Source organism: Haematobia irritans, chromosome 5, assembly GCF_050003625.1.
Source record: "Haematobia irritans isolate KBUSLIRL chromosome 5, ASM5000362v1, whole genome shotgun sequence".
NCBI classification, from domain to species: Eukaryota; Metazoa; Arthropoda; class Insecta; order Diptera; family Muscidae; genus Haematobia; species Haematobia irritans.
This window is the reverse complement of record NC_134401.1, coordinates 121,256,028-121,273,883: the sequence shown is the minus strand read 5'-3', so window position 1 is coordinate 121,273,883 and position 17,856 is coordinate 121,256,028. Positions and strand designations below refer to the sequence as shown.

Below are 17,856 nucleotides of genomic sequence, written 5' to 3'. Positions count from 1 at the left end.
TTTATAGATCGGCCCGAAATAACGCCAAATTCGAGATTTTAAGCGAATTCTTCTAAATGAAAAAGGTCTCGTAAACAATTATGGTTGTTTATATGGGGGCTATATATAATTATGGACCAATTTTTGCATGGTTGTTAGAGACCATATACTAACACCATGTTCCACATTTGAACCAGATCGGATGAATTTTGCTCCTCCAAGAGGCTCTGGAGGTCAAATCTGGAGAACCGTTTATATGGGGACTATATATATTTATGGACCGATATGGACCAATTCTGGCACGGTTGTTAGAGACCATATATTAAAACCATGTTCCAAATTTCAACCATATCGTATGAAATTTGCTTCTCTTAGAGGCTTCGCAAGCCAAATCTGGGGATCGGTTTATGTGGTGGCTATATATAATTATGAACCGTGTTGGACCAATTTTTGCATGGTTGTTAGAGACCATATACCAAAACCATGTACCAAATTTCAGCCGGATCGGATGAAATTTGCTTCTCTTTGAGGCACCGCAAGCCAAATCTGAGGATCGGTTTATATGTGGCCTATATATATTTATGGACCGATGCATGAAGCAATTTTCCATGGTTGTGAGAGACCATATACCAAAGCCATGTACCAAATTTCAGCCGGATCGGATAAAATTTGCTTCTCTTTGAGGCTCCGCAAGCCAAATCTAGGGATCGGTTTATATGGGGTCTATATATAATTATGGACCGATGTGGACCAATTTTTGCGTGGTTGTTAGAGACCATATACTAAATTTCAGCCGGATCGGATGAAATTTGCTTCTCTTTGAGGCTCCGCAAGCCAAATCTGGGGATCGGTTTATATGGGGCCTATATATAATTATGGACCGACGTGGACCAATTTTTGCGTGGTTGTTAGAGACCATATACCAACACCATGTACCAAATTTCGGCCGGATCGGATGAAATTTGCTTCTCTTTGAGGCACCGCAAGCCAAATCTGAGGATCGGTTTATATGTGGCCTATATATATTTATGGACCGATGCATGAAGCAATTTTCCATGGTTGTGAGAGACCATATACCAAAGCCATGTACCAAATTTCAGCCGGATCGGATAAAATTTGCTTCTCTTTGAGGCTCCGCAAGCCAAATCTAGGGATCGGTTTATATGGGGTCTATATATAATTATGGACCGATGTGGACCAATTTTTGCATGGTTGTCAGAGACCATATACTAAATTTCAGCCGGATCGGATGAAATTTGCTTCTCTTTGAGGCTCCGCAAGCCAAATCTGGGGATCGGTTTATATGGGGCCTATATATAATTATGGACCGACGTGGACCAATTTTTGCGTGGTTGTTAGAGACCATATACCAACACCATGTACCAAATTTCAGCAGGATCGGATGAAATATGCCAATCTTAGAGGCTCCGCAAGCCAAATCTGGGAATCGGTTTATATGGGGGTTATATATAATTATGGACCGATGTGGACCAATTTTTGCGTGGTTGTTAGAGACCATATACCAACACCATGTACCAAATTTCAGCCGGATCGGATGAAATATGCTTCTCTTTGAGGCTCCGCTAGCCAAACATGGGGATCGGTTTATATGTGGGCTATACGTAAAAGTGGACCGATATGGCCCATTTGCAATACCATCCGAACTACATCAATAACAACTACTTGTGCCAAGTTTCAAGTCGATAGCGTGTTTCGTTCGGAAGTTAGCGTGATTTCAACAGACGGACAGACGGACGGACATGCTTAGATCGACTCAGAATCTCACCACGACCCAGAATATATATACTTTATGGGGTCTTAGAGCAATATTTCGATGTGTTACAAACGGAATGACACCACCATCCTATGGTGGAGGGTATATAACCCCCATATAAACCAATCCCGAGATTTGGTTTTGGTTGAAATTTGGTACATTGTTCTAGTATATGGCCGTTAACAACCATGCCTACACTGAAAAAAAGCATGCTCGGTTCCAAAGATTTTGTCTTTAATTTAAAAATTTTGGTATTGATTCCGAGCCAAAGAAGCGGAGAATACAAGTAAGGATACTTTTAAGATACAATTTTTTTTTTTTTTTAAATTTGGGTTTTGTGTGCTTGCTTCTAGGAAGCAAATTTTATTTTTTCGCTTTTTCAGCTTCTTTTCTTCATATGCTATCAAAGTCCTTTAAAAACGAGTTAACGACAACTTTATTTTCCAAATTAAGACTTGACTTCCATTAGAAATTATGCTATGTTTCAAGTAATAAACGTCTTTAAAATGAAGTGTTGAAAAATATGTCCTATATTTGCACGATTTTTTGCTTTGTAGTCAAGATGCAAAAAGGCAACAAATTTAGAGACAATTTCATTAAATTTGAAGAATGTTTCTGAATTATTAAAGTCAAGTTGACTTTAGCCCAAACATTTTTTCTTTCATGTTATGATACCTTTTTATGATACATTTTTAAGGGAAATCACTTAATTATAAGGATAATACGACTTCATTGAAAAGTTTATTGACTTTTGGACAAGGAAAAAAACTTTATGGTAGAGAATTGCGTCTTCCGTGCTAAGCAAAATTTGCATTCGTATTATAAAGACATGAAATCTTTGACCTCACGACAATATTTTTTTCAGTGTAACTATCGGTCTATAGTTATATATAGCCCTCAGATAAATAGATCACCAATCAAACAAAAATTGGTCCATATCAAGTTCATAATTGTTATAGCCCACTTATAAGCGACCCCCATATTTCAATTCTGGCTCTTATTTTTAAACTAATTTTTTTTTAATTTGTAATCGCATTGTATTTAGAAGGGTTTATGAACTCTCTTTCCGTGTGTGGTTTCGAATAAATATTTTTAGAAATTTCTAACACCCCAAAAAGGCCCCAAGAAAAATTAACAAAAAAAAAAATTGTTCTTCATTCTCGTCCTCAGGCTCGATATGTAAGTGAGTGGCAACATGTTGAAAACCACAAATAATTCTTAGTTAATATGACTTTTCATAGAAGGTAACAACCGGTGGATATTTGATTTTAGGTCGGTGTTTTGTGATAAAGGACGATAAAAAGAGAAACGGAGTTAGGGCACCATAGAAGTGACACTACTATGTTAAGTTAAGAAAATAGTTTGTCCACATTTTTTTTATGGGGAGAGGATTGAATGGAGCTGAGTAACTCTAGTACTATGTTGTTGTTTGCTGTTTGTCATGTGCCACATTTTGACCATGTTATTTTTGTTGACCAAGTTACTACCACAAAAAAAATACTAAAAAAACAACACAATAACGAGAAATTGGTATACGCTTCCATATAAGGCCATATATGTACATGCATAACTGGTGACCTGCCTCTTTAACCACACTACAACAATAATCTCAATTGGATTTTTGGGGGGAGTTTTTTTTATTATTTTTGTGGGATATTTGTACAAAAAGGTTCTATGAACTTAGTTTTTTGATTTAGTTGTTTGCCGGCTTTGTCGGACGATAAACGTGTCCTTTAGGATTTATATTTCAACTTTGCGTGAATAGAAGCGGTCATTTGGTGTCCATCATCATCATTATCAGTGCAAAGACCATTATTCTAGAACACTGGCCTACGTTCATTTGTATGTCTGGAAATCAATTGTGTAGTAGTTTTGTCAGTGCAATGAAGTTTTAGTTTGATTGATTAATGAATTATTGATCGATTTTAAATTCCTTTGTGATTTGTGTCTTTGTCCTTTAGAGTTAGATCCATTGTCTGTAAAGGTGGTTATCACTCAAAATGTGTATTTAAATGTTGTTCGTAATATTTGTAGAAAAGTTTTAATGGCATTAATTTTTTTTTATTTATTTTCAGTGTTACCTATGAATGGTCAATTGCCAAATGACAGTGCCCGCAAAAGGCGTGGTAGTGATGGTAAGTTTTAAAATACAAAGGAATGGAATAATACCAAGAGGAGTCGATGATAATATCCTTAATTATCGGCACCAGAAACTGTATGGCTGATACATAAAATTCAGGCGATGAATATGTTTCCAAATTCTAACCAAATTTACAAAAAAAAAGATTCGGCCGGGCCGAATCTTAAATACCCACCACCATGAACCAAATATTAGGATTTCCTTTGAAATTTCAGGAGGGCTTGAGGACTTCAGGACACTTCCCGAAGATAAATTTAAAAATTTCACCTATGAGGACTATATCAGATTCTTGGTTTATACGAACCATTTTTGTTTGAGTTTTAGAGGAATTATTAACATCTCTTGTAAGTGTGCAAGAAAATTATAAAATAACGTCTTGATTTGAAATCTTAAATCTGTAGAAGTAAAATCTGGAAATTTTACATTGAGTTTCAAGCAATTTCTACACCCTCCAGAAGTGAAGTCGGTCTATATGGAGGCATTATCAAATGGACCGATAAAAACTTAATCCGATACACGTTTTTGTGAACCTAAAATACCAGAATATTTACAATTTCAGGAAAATCAGATAAAAACTACGGTTTCTAGAAACCCAAGGAGTTAAATCGGGAGATCGTTCTTATGCGGGCTATACAAAAATATGGACCGATACTCACCGTTTTCGGCACACCTCTTTATGACCCGAAAATTGCTCTAGATTTCCAATTTCAGGCAAATAGGATAAAAACTTCGGATTCTAGAAGCCCAAGAAGTAAAATCGGGAAATAGGTCTATATGGGGGCTATACCAATATATGGACCGATACTCACCATTTTCGGCACACCTCTTTATGGTCCTAAAATACCTCTAGATTTCCAATTTCAGACAAATTTGATAAAAACTACGGCTTCTATAAGCCCAAGACCCCAAATTGGGAGGTCGGTTTATATGGGGACTATATCAAAACCTGGACCGATATAGTCCATCTTCGAACTTGACCTGCCTGCAGACAAAAAACGAGCTTGTGCAAAATTTCAGCACGATTGCTTCATTATTGAAGACTGTAGCGTGATTACAACAGACAGACAGACAGACGGACAGACGGACATTGTTATATCGTCTTAGAATTTCTCCCTGATCAAGAATATATATACTTTATATAGTCGGAAATCGATATTTCGATGTGTTACAAATGGAATGACAAACTTATTATACCCCCGTCACCATTCTATGGTGGTGGGTATAAAAAAAAAACGCTCGACTCTTCGGCTTGAAACTTTGGAAAAGTCGACTTTTCCAAATTGTAAATTTTTTCCACCCTTCAACTTTTTCAAACTTTATACTAATTTGGTAATATCGAGTCTCCGATTATTTGAGCTGCGATTGAACCGAATAAATTATTACAATCATACTCACAATATGGCAGTATACGCACTGAAAGAACAATTTTCATTTCCAAGGAATGAACTGTTAGAATTTTTTTTTTGTGACGGTAAATTTTTCAAAGGAAATAAAAGCATTAGATACAATCGCTTGTCATAAATTCAACTTTATTAAGTCTTCTTGGAAAATGTTTTATAAGAAAGGGGAATTCTGTTTATTTAAAATTTCGTACTGGATGAAATTATATTTTCTTTGGGAGGATGTATTCCTCTTAAAATATTTTTTTTAAACAAATGACATCGTCTACAGATACTATCAAAGTTACCATAAAACGAGTATAACAGCAGTACGAAGTACGAGACGAATCTTAAATACCCACCACCATGAATCAAATATAATAGTTTCCTTCGAAAATTTCAGGGAGGTTTGATGACAAATATTTTCCCAAGCACATCAGTTCAACCAGTACGCTTCCCACAGATAAATGTAAAGATTTTACCTATGAAGACTAGATCAGATTCTGAATTTATAAGAACCAATTTTTGTTTGAGGTTTAGAGGAACCATAAACATCTCTTGTAAGTGTGCAAGAAAATTATGATATAACGCCTTGATTTGAAATCTATAATCTGTGGATTTTCATCCCAATTATTTAAATGATTACGAGAAGTAAAATCTGGAAATTTTGCATTCAGTTTCAAGCAATTTTCATGATCAGTGCGCCTTCTATACCCTCAATAAGTGAAATCGGTCTAGGAGACCTTACCAAATGGACCGATAAAACTAAATCATATACACTTTGTTATGGGTCTAAAATGTCAGTATATTTTCAATTTGTGGCAAATCGGATAAAAACTACAATTTCTAGAAACCCTAGGAGTTAAATCGGGAGTACGGTGTAATGGGGGCTATGCAAAAACATGGAAGAATACACTCAGTATTCAGCATATTTAATTGTAGTTGTAGAATCTAGACCCCAAATCGGAGGGCCGGTTTATAAGGGGGCTATATCAAAAACTGTACCGATATATATTCAATATATTCAATATATTCGGCACACCTCTTTATGGTCCTAGAATACCTCTAGATTTCAAATTTCAGGCAAAATGGTTAAAAACTACGGATTCTAGAAGTCCAAGAAGTAAATTCGGGAGATCGGTGTATATGGTGGCTATATAAAATCGTGGACCGGTACTTACCATTTTCGGCACACATCTTTAGGGTCCTAGAGTACCTCTAGATTTCAAATTTCAGGTAAATTGGAGTAAAACAACGAATTCTAGAAGCCCAAGAAGTAAAATCCGGAAATCGGTCTATATAGGGACTATATAAAAACATGGACCGATACACCCCATTTTCGGCACACCTCTTGATGGTCCTAGAATACCTCTAGATTTCTAATTTCAGGCTAATCGGATAGAAAATACACTTTCTAGACTCCCAAGAAGCAAAATCGGGATCTCGGTTCATCGGCTATACCAAAACATGGACCGATAGGCACCATTTTCGGTACACTTTTTGATGGTCCTAAAATACCAATACCAAGCAAATTGGATAAAAACTACAGTTTTTATAAGCCCAAGACCCCAAATCGGGAGGTCGGTTTATATGGGGACTATATCAAAACTTGGACCGATATAGCCCATCTTCGAATTTGAGCTGCCTGCAAACAAAAGATGTGTTACAAACGGAATGAAAAAATTGTTATACCCCCGTCACCATTCTATGGTGGTGCGTATAATTATGACGAATTGATTTCCGTGTGAGATGTAAATAAAATTTCATACTATTTGCCTAGAGTAGTATGCTTACACGTGGCATATTCCCAAGCCATGAGTTACTTTTACTTAAAAATCTTCAAAATAAACTAAATTAAATAATCTGCAATGATAGAGACCAAATTTTTCTTCAATGGTTCCAATACCCATATATTTACGTGGATAATTTTTTTTTAAGAAATAAGATGTTTCAATAATTCAAAGCAATTCAATTATCAAGAAAGGTGATTTGTAGATATACGAGACATCTTTAGGAAAACCTTCACCATTACCAGACAACACGTAGAGTTTTAAAAATGAACTAAATCAGTAGTGTAAAAAAAGCAAGGATAGTCGTTATAAGGTCGATATTTTCGACGTAATGTTAGGTTAGGTGGCAGCCCGATGTATCAGGCTCACTTAGACTATTCAGTCCATTGTGGTACCACATTGGTGAACTTCTCTCTTATCACTGAGTGCTGCCCGATTCCATATTAAGCTCAATGACAAGGGACCTCCTTTTTTATAGCCGAGTCCGAACGGCGTTCCACATTGTAGTGAAACCACTTAGAGAAGCTTTGAAACCCTCAGAAATATCACCAGCATTACTGAGGTGGGATAATCCATCGCTGAAAAACTTTTTGGTGTTCGGTCGAAGCAGGAATCGAACCCACGACCTTGTGTATGCAAGGCGGGCATGCTAACCATTGCACCACGGTGGCTCCCTTCGATGTAATGTTGCACAGTTGCGTATGGACATTGATTCCCAAGTTATCCTGCGGACTCACCTTCACGCAGGAAGTCCCTTCTCCGTTGAGTGAAATCATTGAAGCTGCAAAACTTAAGTACAAGACAGAAGTTCACTTGTTGGTAGTCCATGGTGAGATAATTGTACCCAGGCTTTTCCATATATCTTCACATGGAGATAATCCTTTGCTTAGGTTAAGATTGCTGGTGTCATATTGTTGTCGACACATTTCAATTCATTGATCTACCACAAGAATTGAAATTCATATTCTGAACAAATTTCAACATTTTTCAATTTCTGGCGAAACTTAATTTTTATAGAAATAAAATTTCAACAAAATTTTCTAAAGAAATAAAATTTTGACAAAATTTTTTATAGAAATAAAATGTTGACAAAATTTTCTATAGAAATAAAATTTTAACAAAATTTTCTACCGAAATAAATTTTTGAGAAAATTTTCTATAGAAATAACATTTTGAGAAAATTTTCTATAAAAATAAAATTTTGATAACATTTTCTATACATATAAAATTTTGATAAAATTTTCTATAGAAATAAAATATTGATAAAATTGTCTATAGAAATAAAATTTTGAAAAAATTTTCAATAAAAATAAAATTGTGACAAAATTTTCTATAGAAATAGATTTTTGACACAATTTTCTATAGAAATTGATTTTTGACTAAATTTTCTATAGAAGTAAAATTTTGACAAAATTTTCTAAAGAAATAAAATTTTGTCAAAATTTTTTATAGAAATAAAATTTTGAGAAAATTTTCTATAGAAATAAAATCTTGAGAAAATTTTCTATAGAAATAAAATGTTGACAAAATTTTCTATAGAAATAAAATTTTGACAAAATTTTCTATAGAAAATAAAATGTTGACAACATTTTCTAGAGAAATAAAATTTTGACAAAATTTTCTATAGAAATACAATTTTGCCAAAATTTTCTATAGAAATAAAATTTTGACAAAATTTTCTATAGAAATAAAATTTTGACAAAATTTTCTATAGAAATAAAATTTTAAGAAAATTTTGTATAGAAATAAAATTTTGAGAAAATTTTCTATAGAAATAAAATTTTGACAAATTTTTTTATAGAAATAACATTTTGAGAAAATTTTCTATAGGAATAAAATTTTGACAAAATGTGCTATGGAAAAAATATGTTGACAAAATTTTCTATAGAAATAAAATTTTGAGAAAATTTTCTATAGAAATAAAGTTTTGAGAAAATTTTCTATAGAAATAAAATTTTGACAAAATTTTTTATAGAAATAACATTTTGACAAAATGTGCTATACTAAAAAAATGTGGACAAAATTTTCTATAGAAATAAAATTGTGATCAAATTTTCTATAGAAATAATATTTTGATAAAATTTTCTATAGAAATTAAATTTTGACAAAGTTTTCTATAGGAATAAAATTTTGACAAAATTTTCTATAGAAATAAAATTGTGATGAAATTTTCTATAGAAATACAATTTTGATAAAATTTTCTATAGAAATAAAATTTTGATAAAATTTTTTATAGAAAAAGAATTTTGACAAATTTTCTATAGAAATAAAATTTTGGCAAAAAATTTGTTATAGAATTTCTATAGAAATAGAATCTTGACAAAATTTTCTATGAATAAAATTTTGACAGAATTTTCTATAGAAATAAAATTTTGACAAAATTTTCTATAGAAATAAAATTTTGACAAAATTTTCTATTGAAATAAAATTTTGGCAAAATTTTTTTATAGAAATAGAATTTTGACAAAATTTTCTATAGAAATAAAATTTTGAGAAAATTTTTATAGAAATAAAATTTTGAGAAAATTTTCTATAAAAATAAAATTTTGATAAAATTTTCTGTAGAAATAACATTTTGACAAAGTTTTCTATAGGAATAAAATTTTGACAAAATGTTCTATAGAACAAAAAAATGTTGAAAAAATTTTCTATAGAAATAAAAATGTGATCAAATTTTCTATAGAAATACAATTTTGATAAAATTTTTACAAAATTTTCTATAGAAATAGAATTTTGACAAATTTTCTATAGAAATAAACTTTTGACAAAATTTTCTATAGAAATAGAATTTTGACAAAATTTGCTAACGGAATAAAATTTTGACTAATTTTTCTATACAAATAAAATTTCGAGAAAATGTTCTATAGAAATAACATTTTGATAAAATTTTCGATAGAAATAAATTTTTATAAAATTTATATATAATTACAAATTATAACTAAAATTCTATATAATTAGAATTTTGACAAAATTTTCTATAGAAATAAAAGTTTGACAAAATTTTCTGTAGAAATAAAATTTTGACAAAATTTTCTATAAAAACAAAATTTTGACAAAATTTTCTATAGAAATAAAATTTTGACAAAAGTTTCTATAGAAATAAAATTTTGACAAAATTTTCTAGAAAATAAAATGTTGACAAAATTTTCTATAGAAAATAAAATGTTGACAAAATTTTCTATTTTTCACAATTTTCTATAGAAATAAAATTTTGACAAAATTTTCTACAGAAAATAAAATGTTGACAACATTTTCTATTTTTCACAATTTTCTATAAAAATAAAATTGTGACAAAATTTTCTATAGCCATAAAATTTTGACAAAACTTTCTATAAAAAATAAAATTTTGACATTTTCGATAGAAAAAAATTTTGATCAAATTTTCTATAGAAATAAAATTTTGACAAAATTTTCTATAGAAATAAAATTTTGACAAAATTTTCTATAGAAATAAATTTTTGACCAAATTTTCTATAGAAATAAATTTTTGAGATAATTTTCTATAGAAATGCATTTTTGAGAATATTTTCTATAGAAATACATTTTTTACACAATTTTTAATATTAATAAAAATTTGACATAATTTACTATTTTGACACAATTTTCTATATCAAAGCATTTTTGGCAAAATTTTCTATGTCAATAAAATTTTGATAACATTTTCTATAGCAATAAACTTTTGACAAAATTTTCTATGGAAATAGAATTTTTTATGAGATTAATTCCTTGGTAAAAATCGAGTTTAAGTTTCCAATGCTAAAGTTATATACACTAATAGAAAAAATTGCGTTTCACAATCGTGAACGGACGTTGTCAAAATGAAACGGAAACGTTCACAAAAAATCAAAACGGAATGTTCATGATTTCGTCCACGGGCGTTGACGATTTCATGAACGGCATTCGTTGTTCTTTGGCCACGAAGTCTTAAAATAATCGTTAGACGTTGTTATACCAACTCCGCCGTTATAGCAATGTGCTAAGGCGACTGTTAACGCGTATCGTACATGCAAGACAGGTTCGAGTCACGGTAGCGGAAATATTTTTTTAATTTTGTTTATAAATTCGTAACCATTACGTTTTCAGACCATGAACGCTGGTTGTTGTTTCGACAACGTATGGTGTGATTTTTACGTTGTCAGATTGACCTGATTGATCTGTTCTCAGTTTGACAACACATGTGTGTTGATTCACTTCCATGAACGGATCGTTTCGAAATGACCACGCCGTTCATGATTTTTTCTATGGGTGTACATTATTTTCCCAAACAGACACTGGAACCTCCCAAAATCAACCTTCTGTTGCGGTGACACTTTTCGTGCCACACATTTCAGCACAACAGTAATATTGATGGTCTGAGTATATTCAAACAATTAAAGGTCCTAGAATAAAGCATGGCCGTTTCTTTGAAATCTTTATATATTGAATTTTTAAATTTTTTGTAAAAAACAATATTAAATTATAATAACATTCAACTATTTCCATACAAAAAACAAAAACTTTCACTATCAATATCCACTTACTTGTAACTTTGAAAATTCACAAAGTAATAAACATTTTATTGCTACCATGGAATGCACTTGAAATCAAGTTCCTTGAAAGTTTTATCAGAACATTTTAAGCGAAAAAAGGGAAACTTTTCGAAATGAGTTCTTTTCGTTATTTAAATACGGTGTCGTGTGATAGAAATCACAAATCACAGAAAAAGAACTGCATTTGCACCTGACAAAAAATAGGAAAAATGCCACCATGATTGACATGCAAACTCAAGACATACGAAGCAAAAAAAAAAAAAAAAACACCAAATAAAATCAAGCAATTGAAAAAGCTTTGCCTACAGCTTAAATAATTGGAGAAAATTCCAAAAGAAAAACTTTAAATTAATTTTCACACTTCACTAGGCTGAAACGTAAAAAAAAACACAAGGAAACTAATTTAAATTTTTTTCAAACAGATTTTTCAGTTAAATTATCAACCATACGAATATGGATGCACGAAAAGGAAATTGGCAAATTAACCCGCATATTATGGGCTGGCCAGGGAAACCGCCTAAGGCAACAGGCCAGCACAAATCCACGTGTCAAGAGATTTCTATCAGCAGTGCCTTATGTTATGGTAAAGGAATATCCATTAAAAATTTTGTTTTTCTGTTTGTTGTCATTTTACTTCCTCCTTCATGTGCATTATCCTTACAGAACTCCATTAGAGATGTCCATCAGGCTGTTATAGATAATAATTTGGAAAATCTACAATCAAGTCTGGAACCACCCGTACCGCCAGCCTTGGTGACGTGTCGCGATGCCAATGGCTTAAATCTAATCCATAAAGCGGCAGGCCTTGGCCATGCCACCATTTTGGAATATCTGATCTCCACCTGGCCCGATGGTGTCAATGAGTGCGATATAACCGGCAAGACTCCATTACATTGGGCTGCCAGTGCCAAAAATAATATGCGCTGTTATACGCTGCTCACGCAAGCTGGCTGTGACGAAGAAGTCGTTGATTATGTGAGTTTGTGGGAAATAAGTTTTATTTGTGATTGATTGAAATGCTAACGAAAATATCATCAACTAAATATAAAATTTAATTTATTTTTCGTTACGTTTTTTTTTTGGAATTTAATTTTAATTTTGTCACTTCTATTTTCAATGACACCACCACCACCAATGCCGCAGAAAATGAAAACACCTTCATTTTATCGCCATAAACCAAATGAAATCGAGCGAGCATTTTTGACGTATGTTCCAGAAGCACCGCGTGTCTCACCGGATATTGCCACCGACTGGGATGCGTTAAGCGATGATAGTGGTGATGGCAAGGTTAGTTGGTATTTCAAGGTGAAATAATGGAAAATTGGCTATTTCTCTTGGGAAATCCTTTCACAAAGAAAACTCTTAAAGTAAAGACTGGACTAGTCTATGTTATAATTTTAAGAGAATATATAGTAAATCTTTAATGCAAAAAAAAAAAACAATTTTACATTCATTGCATTTCCTATTTATTTGGGAATTTTATTATTTACAGAAACTCGATATAAGAATTCCAGAAATGAATGGATTTGGCCGACATTCAAATACCGAAAGCAATGAAAATACTTCAGAAGCAGAAATGACTGAAGGGTAAGTATACAACAAATGCCAGTGTTGCCGCTGTGTCACACTAATGACAACATGGACACATTTTATATTTGTGTGCCACTAAATGGCTATTTTTTTAAATTTTGTTCCACTTTTGGTTAATTAAATTTTATACCTCCGCCATATGATGGGAGCATACTAAACTTGTTGTTCCGTCTATAAGGCATTTGAAATACTGGCCTCTCATCCCTTAAAGTATATATATTCATTGTCGTGGTGAAATTCTAAGTCGATCTAGCAATATCGGTCTCTTGAAATCACGGTAACTTCCGAACAAAACAAACTATCGGCTTGAAACTTGGCACAAGTAGTTAGTATTGACGTCGATCAGATGGCATTGAAAATGGGAAATATCGGATCACTTTTAGGTATACAAAGCGATCCTCACACTAATAAAAAAAAATTCATTCAAAAATCGTGAACGAACGGTAACAAAATTGAAAAAAAAAGTTCACGAAAAATCAAAATGGAATGTTCACGATTTCATGAGCGGCTTTCGTTTTTCTTGGGCCATGAAAAGTCTTGAAATATTCGTTAGACGTTCTTATGGCAACTCCATCGGTGGTGCAATGTCCTAAGGCTGTTAACGCGTATGGAACAGATAATCCAGGTTCGAGTCACGGTAGCGGATTTTTTTTTTATAAATTCATAACCAATACGTTTTCGGATCATTTTGAAACGTGCACGCCGTTCATGCAGATTTGACTTCTGGAGACTCCTGGATGGACACATTTAATATGAACGTTAAAAAATCGTGAACGAACGGTAACAAAATTGAAAAAAAAAAAGTTCACGAAAAATCAAAACGGAATATTCACGATTTCATGAACGGCTTTCGTTTTTCTTTGGCCATGAAAAATCTTAAAATATTCGTTAGACGCTCTTATGGCATCTCCATCGGTGGTGCAATGTCTAGGGCTGTTAACGTGTATGGAACAGATAATCCAGGTTCTAGTCACGGTAGCGGATGTTTTTTTTTTATAAATTCGTAACCAATACGTTTTCGGATCGTTTTGAAACGTGTACGCCGTTCATGCAGATTTGACTTCTGGAGACTCCTGGATGGACACATTTAATAAGAACCGGAAATTCGGTTGTGATGTCAGTAGATGCTGACATCACAACCGAATTGGTACACATCGGTCTCTAATTATATAACCCCCATATAAACCAACTCCCCAGATTTGAATTTATGAGCAACTTAGAGGTGCAAATTTCATCCGATCCGGTTTAAATTTGGTACTTGATGTCAGACATGCTCCTGAATGTTCATGTACAAATTGGTCCACAATTATAAATAGGCAGCATATGAATCGGTCTTCAGATGCAAAATCTTCCACCTCATGGAGAAGCAACCTTTATTCATCCTATTCAATTGAAATTTGGTACTTATTCCTTCTAACAACCTTGGTCTATATGGATCCATAATTATAAAGTGGCTTATATAGGTATTTAATCAGACCTTTTTTATGTAACACAGAGTCCTTCATAACTTTAAGGTACGGTCACAACAAAATAAGAATAAGTCACCACAGCGAAACCAGCAAACATTATTAGCACATATTGGATACATAACCTCACGATAGGAGCAGTTTCCATAAACGGTATCCACATATTCACTCAGTTTGGTCAAATATTTGCCTACCCTTAGTAATTCGATTGTGGATGACAACCTTTATTGGAATTTTGTACACAAACCATGGAGAAGGGCATATAAGATTAGGCCTTGAAGAAAGTTCGACCGAATATACTTGCTTTTCGATATTTACTTTGTAAAGTTAGGACCGTTACCTAAGGTTCACTTAGATTATTAAGTCCATTGTCATATCCCATTGATTTTTAATACATATTGCCTGATACATCGGACTGCCACATAACCTAACCTAAACCTATGGCCAGGCACCCATATTAGGTGAATATTGTGCTGCTCAGCCATATCATTGAGAGATTTGGGGCAGTCGATGACCGTTTTCGAGTTAAGGAACACAGAGTCCAAGGATATTATTGCAGGTTGACTGTCTGAGTATATATTAATGCCGACATAATGGAACAATACTTCTCAGCCAATTCGCCACCTCTCTTATTGCTAATATTTCAGCCTGAAAATACTACAGTGATTAGGTAATCTTTTCGCTATTCGAAGTTCCAGATCTTTCGAATATACTCCGAAACCCACTTATCCATCCAATTTGGAGCAATCAGTGTAGAAATCTATATATCCTTTATTCCCCGGGGTCTGTGTGCACCACGCCTCACTGTTGGGAATTAGAGTTTCAAACTTTTTGTCGAAGAGTGGTCTCGCCGAAGTGTAATCCACTATGTTAGGCACATCAGGCATTGTTTTGAGGACCGAACTGTGGTCGTACCACAGCGATAGCTCGCGCAACCGCACAGCCTTTATTGCAGCTGACTGTTTGGCTAAAATGTCTAAAGGCAATAGATGTAGCATGGAATTAAGGGAATTTGTTCCTGTCTTACTGAATGCACCTGAGATACACAAGCACGCCTTACGCTGAACTTTGTCTAAACTTATCGGCTGCTGAAGTGCCGGCCACCAGACTACAACACTATATAGCATTATAGGTCTAGTCACTGCCGTGTATAGCCAATGCACAATTTTCGGTTGTAGTCCCCACTTTTTTCTTATTGCCTTTTTGGACGAGTACAAAGCTACTGTGGCTTTTTTTTGGGAGCCACCGTGGTACAATGGTTAGCATGCCCGCCTTGCATACACAAGTTCGTGGGTTCGATTCCTGCTTCGACCGAACACCAAAAAGTTTTTCAGCGGTGGATTATCCCACCTCAGTAATGCTGGTGACATTTCTGAGGGTTTCAAAGCTTCTCCAAGTGGTATCACTACAATGTGGAACGCCGTTCGGACTCGGATATAAAAAGGAGATCCCTTGTCATTGAGCTTAACATGGAATCGGGCAGCACTCAGTGATAAGAGAGAAGTTTACCAATGTGGTATCACAATGGACTGAATAGTCTAAGTGAGCCTGATACATCGGGCTGCCACCTAACCTAACCTACCGTGGCTTTTCTCGCCCTTTCTTCAATATTAAGCTTAAAGTTCAGCTTCCCGTCCAAAATAACGCCAAGGTATTTTGCACACTCACCAAAGGGAATTTCAATACCCCCTACGGAAATGGGCTTAATCGTTGGAGTTTTGCGATCTTTGCAGTACATGACTAGTTCTGTCTTTGCAGGATTTACCCATTTCTCAGTCATCCGTAGGGCTCTCTCTATAATATCTAATGGGATATAAGATGGCTTGTGAATTAGCCAGAGAAATCTTACCCGTAAATAAGGTGCTATCTATAGTATAGGTTACTGCCAAAACAACTTAGGGAGTGCAGCATTGACAACAAGGACATAGTCCTTGTTATTCAACTCCATCTTGGTATCCAGGAGATGATATAGAAGATGATCAAATGGAATACTGCAGTGATGTGCTGTTGTAGTTCTATTTGCAACTCCGTGTCGTTGGTCTCTTCAGTACATACAGATAAAGCATCTTCATAGACTTTGATATTCAACTGCCTGCATAATTCTGGCGTCCACATAGTGAAAAGTGTGTCTTAGGATTTGCTTGCGAATTCCTTGCACCTAAATAACTGGAAAGCGATATATTTAATGTACCGCATATATCAGAACACACAAAAAATTTTTTTTTCTGATTCAATCACCAAATTAATTGATCCAATTAATTTTTTAATTGAAATGTCTTCAATCACGAAAATGATAGTATCAATCACAGTTTTAATTGGACATAGAAAAAATTCTTGATTAAAAAATTAATTGATTTTTTTCAGCAAATTTCAATTAATTTTTTAATTGATTCAATTAAAAATTTAATTGATGTTGATTGCAAAACTCAATTAATTTATTAATTAAAAAAGGTAACTATTTTTAATTACTTTCTGAATTGGCTTAGAGTTTTTATTTGGATTAACAAATGATTGTTTGAAATACATTTTTAATTAAAAATTTAAAACAAATCAGCACTTTTTTAACTGAATTAGTCTTCCGAATTAGATTAAAAAGTTAATTGTATCAATTAATTTTTTAATTACAAATTTTAAAATTTTCAATCATTGACTTAATTAACTTAATGTTTCTATCATGATTAAAAAGTTAATTGTATCAATTAATTTATTAATTGAAAAAATTTTCAACTTCAATTAACTTTTTAATTGGAAATATTTTGGTGATATTTTTTTCTGTGTGGAGAAATGAGCACGGAGGACGGTGAACGCAGTGGGCGCCCGAAAAAGGTGGTTACCGAGGAAAACATCAAAAAAATCCACAAAATGATTTTGAATGACCGTAAAATGAAGTTGATCGAGATAGCAGAGGCCTTAAAGATATCAAAGGAACGTGTTGGTCATATCATTCATCAATATTTGGATATGCGGAAGCCCTGTGCAAAATGGGTGCCGCGCGAGCTTACATTTGACCAAAAACAACAACGTGTTGATGATTCTGAGCGGTGTTTGCAGCTGTTAACTCGTAATACACCCGAGTTTTTCCGTCGATATGTGACAATGGATGAAACATGGCTCCATCACTACACTCCTGAGTCCAATCGACTGTCGGCTGAGTGGACAGCGACCGGTGAACCGTCTCCGAAGCGTGGAAAGACTCTCTCTGTTTTCTG

At 33.5% G+C, this 17,856-nt stretch overlaps 1 protein-coding gene across 10 annotated transcripts in view; it reads left to right on the top strand.

Annotated features, from left to right (window-relative positions):
* Positions 1-17,856, top strand: part of LOC142238071 (uncharacterized) — a 126,664-nt gene that overhangs the window by 44,794 nt on the left and 64,014 nt on the right. For all 10 annotated transcript variants that reach the window (XR_012722633.1, XR_012722639.1, XR_012722638.1 and 7 more), the window contains exons 3-7: positions 3,829-3,888; positions 12,014-12,174; positions 12,255-12,566; positions 12,735-12,878; positions 13,084-13,178. Coding sequence is in view for 2 of the 10 variants with exons in the window: in XM_075309597.1 (XP_075165712.1) it covers positions 3,829-3,888; positions 12,014-12,174; positions 12,255-12,566; positions 12,735-12,878; positions 13,084-13,178 (772 nt within the window). In the remaining 8 variants the exon portion in view is untranslated. The remainder of the gene's footprint in view (positions 1-3,828; positions 3,889-12,013; positions 12,175-12,254; positions 12,567-12,734; positions 12,879-13,083; positions 13,179-17,856) is intronic.